The sequence below is a fragment of the Aplysia californica genome, unplaced genomic scaffold (assembly GCF_000002075.1).
Source record: "Aplysia californica isolate F4 #8 unplaced genomic scaffold, AplCal3.0 scaffold00078, whole genome shotgun sequence".
NCBI classification, from domain to species: domain Eukaryota; kingdom Metazoa; phylum Mollusca; class Gastropoda; order Aplysiida; family Aplysiidae; genus Aplysia; species Aplysia californica.
In genome coordinates, this window is record NW_004797348.1 from 213,655 (window position 1) to 217,897 (window position 4,243).

Here is a 4,243-nt window from a genome sequence, read left to right on the forward strand (position 1 = left end):
GCACGCGCACACGCACACACACACGCGCACACGCACACACACACGCACACACACACACACACACACACACACACACACACACACACACACACACAAACCAAGCCCTTTCACTCTCGATTGTTGGCACTTTAATGACCAAAATTGAGTCGATAGTGCCGTAAGACACCTACTCAATCAATCAACTCTCAATTGTTCGGTTCATCTCCCTCCTCCTCACCCATTGTTAGTCCGTCTCCTCTCTCTCTCTCTTTCTCTCTCTCTCTCTCTCTCTCTCTCTCTCTCTCTCTCTCAAATAATCCAGTGTATATAAAACACACGTTGGTGCCCTCTTCTTTCAGGAGCAAGTTTTCTGGGCAGTGTGAATACAAACAAAACTAAATGATGCAAAGAAGAAAATTGCACACCATTTCGTAATATTTACTATATTTTAAAAACATTCTATTTAATAATCATTTTTGGATGACGACTCTGAGCCATTAGACTCTTGTTTGGCACTTGGCCCTCCAAATGGGGCAATTCGGAGAAAAGCTGTCGGACCAGAACATCTTTAGGACCTTCATGTCTGCATACGCTCGTACTTGGTAGCTTTGCTGGTCAGCGGGCTCTTATAGAGGGGTTCCAGGGTCTGGAGTCTTGCAGTGCGCTTCTTTTCCACCGGCTTCATAATGATTGAGGTGTGAAACGGACAATTCCAGCTCTCTCTATACTGCATTAGCTGTGGATGGGTCTGTGAGATGCCGATTTCAAGCAGAGGTCGAGTGGGTATAAGGCAGGAGACACGGTAGTACGGTTTAAGGTTTTCTGACACATTCTGGAATACAGTTTGTGTCATCCCTCTTATCTGGAGCAGAGAGGGTTTCCAAAGGGCTGTCTCGAATTGCTCCACCCAACTGGCTGGCATATCTACAATGACCTTCTCATTCTAACTGCTATGTTTCTGTCGCATTCCATGTAGCTGTGGCCTCTCACTAGAAATTAGATTTTCACTTGTTCGTACCTTTCCTAGTGGACAACAACATGACAGAGATACCAGATCACCGTCTAGTTCTTGTTTTGGCCTGCGCACGAGTTACATTGCAGGCAGAATGTGAATAAAGTAAGAAGCAGCATGCTGGCCACATCGTCTCCACCCTTTCTGCCTATTGTCTCGTAACAGTACAGGCGTACTGTTTCATCACTCAGAGAGTAGAGTTTAAAGGAGAAGAAAAACAACGGCCAACGTTTGTACAAATTGTTTGCCAAGATGTTTGGGCAGCCCAAGTTCTTCGAAAAATTAAAGGTTAGCGTAACATGGGTGCCGATGAAGATTTTTCAGTTTAGCAGCGCATATAAGAACAGTACGGGGTTCGAGCCTCAGCCCAGTCCGACGTTGTGTCCTTGAGAAAGGCACTTTACAAGAATTTCTAATTTTGGCTCGGTCCTTTCGGGGATGGACTTAAACTCGGAGGTCCTGCCTCTTAAATAACCCAATAGTGTTCACAGGGGCGGTAAACCTATACCATTTCACCATTTTTCAATAAAATATGACAACTGATTGGTCACAAAGCGACGCAACAAAGAAAAGTATGCGTGACATTGCTGGTTTCTCCGTTGTTAGGCATCGCTGGTTCTTTCACTGTGGGCTATATGTCCTAACCCTCACAGAGACTGGCAACGCTGGTTTTTCCGTATGTGACTTATATGGGCTAATGCAGACCCAGCCAGGCATCATGCTGGGTCAATAACCCAGAAAATGAAAAAAAAAATGACATCGCTGGTTTTTCCCTTGTGCCCTTAATTTACATACCGCTACTTTGGAATTACAAAGTTCTATCTGGCATTTTTGGCCGGTTTCAGTTATTAAAACCATGAGATCGATCAGAAACCAAATATTCTATCTGCTCTATCAAAATCGTAAGACAATTCGAAGTCGTTATCAAGGTTTTCAAAGAATTGCATTCGAAAAAGCTTGACATGTTGTGAAACAAAATTCTTTTCGTCAAATTTCTCAAAACCAGGTACTGAGCAGACAGGGCTTTTGTAATTCTGGGTTAGTGATACGCACGACACAGCATATACCTTCATGTCAGTGTCCTACCATAATCAGACTTACCAAAGCTGAGTGCTGATACACGAAGGCCCGTGATACCCAGCGAACGATATGGCATTCGCTTCAGGTCTTCGACGTCATGGAAACCCTCAGTGTAAGTATCTGGAAGTGATCTGAAAAAAACAAATACCTTGGTAAGAACCATTTCAAGATGCATGCACTCACTCTCAGCTCAGAACGATATCTGAACGGTTCCAAGATTATTCGTTGCTTTTTGGGGTTTTTTTTTTTTCAAGACAGCAATGCAACAGAGAATTAGAAAAGCATACACGTCAATTCTGAAGGAAAGTGTACGGGATGATGTTACTAAAATTATTTGATCGAATCTGTAATTTATAAACAATGTATCTTTCAACACCCCCCCCCCCAAAAAAAAAAGAAAAGAATTGACACAATTTACATCATTTGGGGACGGCTGTCAGAGCCAACCCTGGCTGAGAGGTATACAACATACCAGTAGAAAGACCGAGATACTCGATAAAAAATCTCCCTACTGGGAAATCGAACTTGGGTCTCCTGCGTGCGACAGCCAAGTGTCTAACCACGCCACCACAGTGTCGTCAGGGAAAGCATTTCTTCGTAGTTTGGATTTAAAAGAGAAAAAAAAACCACGAGTGGCTAGAGGGTAACAAGTCTACGGAGAGGCTGACACTGCCGATTTCTTTTTTTTTTTTTTACCAGCCGCTGATCTCTGTCCTTTGAGATCTGGCACTTTAAAATGTAATAGACTATGTCAGATTGGGAACAGGCGTATTGTAATAGTTAAAGGAATTTTCCTGAGTGGAGTCTTTCCAAACAAAATTTTTGAAAAGGGTCGAAAACCCAACCCAATCAGAATTGTACTTGAAAAGAGACCAGACAATAATTCTGTTTTGTCGTAAGTTTTAGCAAAAGAAACAAAACGTCAAGCTAAAACAATTGAATTCATCAATTTTTCATTACGGACGAGGGCGGCTATAATTGTATTCACTTTATCTGCTGAAATAAGACGAAAAGCCACAGACAGACAATAAGAAAGTTCAAAACAAGCTGATGATAACTTTTGAATTCACGTTAAAGGTGAAACGACTCCATGGATAACGTGTACTTTAGCCCAACGATGTCGCTTTATACCAACTCTAAATGCAATATGAGAAAGTAATATCTCAAAATGAACCCCCCCCCCCCAACAAAAAACAAACAAAAAACAACAAAAAATAAAACAATTAAAAATACGTGGGGTTTTTTTTTTTACACAATCCGAGAGAACCATTGTATCCAAGCGATTCGTGCAAATACCGTGTATATTCTTTTATTGACACCACTCAAGAATCATCCACTGTTCGATCTTGTACATTTTTGCTACGGTGCTGAAGCAGTCCTTGTGTTCCCGTCGACTTCACCAATGATAGCATCTCACAGAAGACAATCACTTGACTTAAAAATGACATCCCAAGACTGCAGACCCGAAAGGCATTTAAACATTAAATTACAGCCACAGGAACAATTTCTTGTAACTAAATGCCCGACATAATTTGTTTGCTCGTCGAACGGTTGCACAATATGCCATATATCATATATCTGCATGAGTATGCAATTTTACGTAGTAAAGACACGGTGACCAGTACGCATTGCTTTGGGGCGAGGCAATGTGATACTATAGCTTTAATAAACAGAAACTAAACATCAGAGATGCAAGATTATAATATTAAAGTTTGAAATATTTTAGGAACGATTAATCCCCGTTCTCATCATCATCACCCCCCCCCCCTCCTTTCCTTCTTCTTTCAGTGCTCCTTTGACCAAGGGCTCCCGACGTTGGAAAAATCTGTCTCTGATAATTTTGCACTCGTGTTTCCTGGAGCTGAAGAGAAGTATGACAACACGAACACGTATCTGTTCTCTCCAGTATCTATTATGTTCTCTCAGTATCGTTTATTCATGCTGTTCTGTTCTGTAAGAATTTATGACTGTGTGAATTCATCAATGTGTGTGAAGGTGTCTGAGTAAGCTTTGCGGGATTGTCATTACTCAAGGATGTACTGGAGTGAGAGAGAGAGGAAGAGAGAGAGAGAGGAAGAGAGAGAGAGAGAGAGGAAGAGAGAGAGAAAGAGAGAGAGAGGAAGAGAGAGAGAGAGAGAGAGAGAGAGAGAGAGAGAGAGAGAGAGAGAGAGA

At 41.9% G+C, this 4,243-nt stretch overlaps 1 protein-coding gene across 1 annotated transcript in view; it reads right to left on the reverse strand.

Annotated features, from left to right (window-relative positions):
- Positions 1-2,249, reverse strand: part of LOC101862402 (L-galactose dehydrogenase) — a gene marked incomplete at its 3' end in the record, with an annotated part of 29,721 nt that extends 27,472 nt beyond the window's left edge. The window contains 1 exon segment of the mRNA XM_013080187.2: positions 2,093-2,249. Within this exon segment, the coding sequence (XP_012935641.1) occupies positions 2,093-2,246 (154 nt within the window).
- Positions 2,250-4,243: the final 1,994 nt, after the last annotated feature.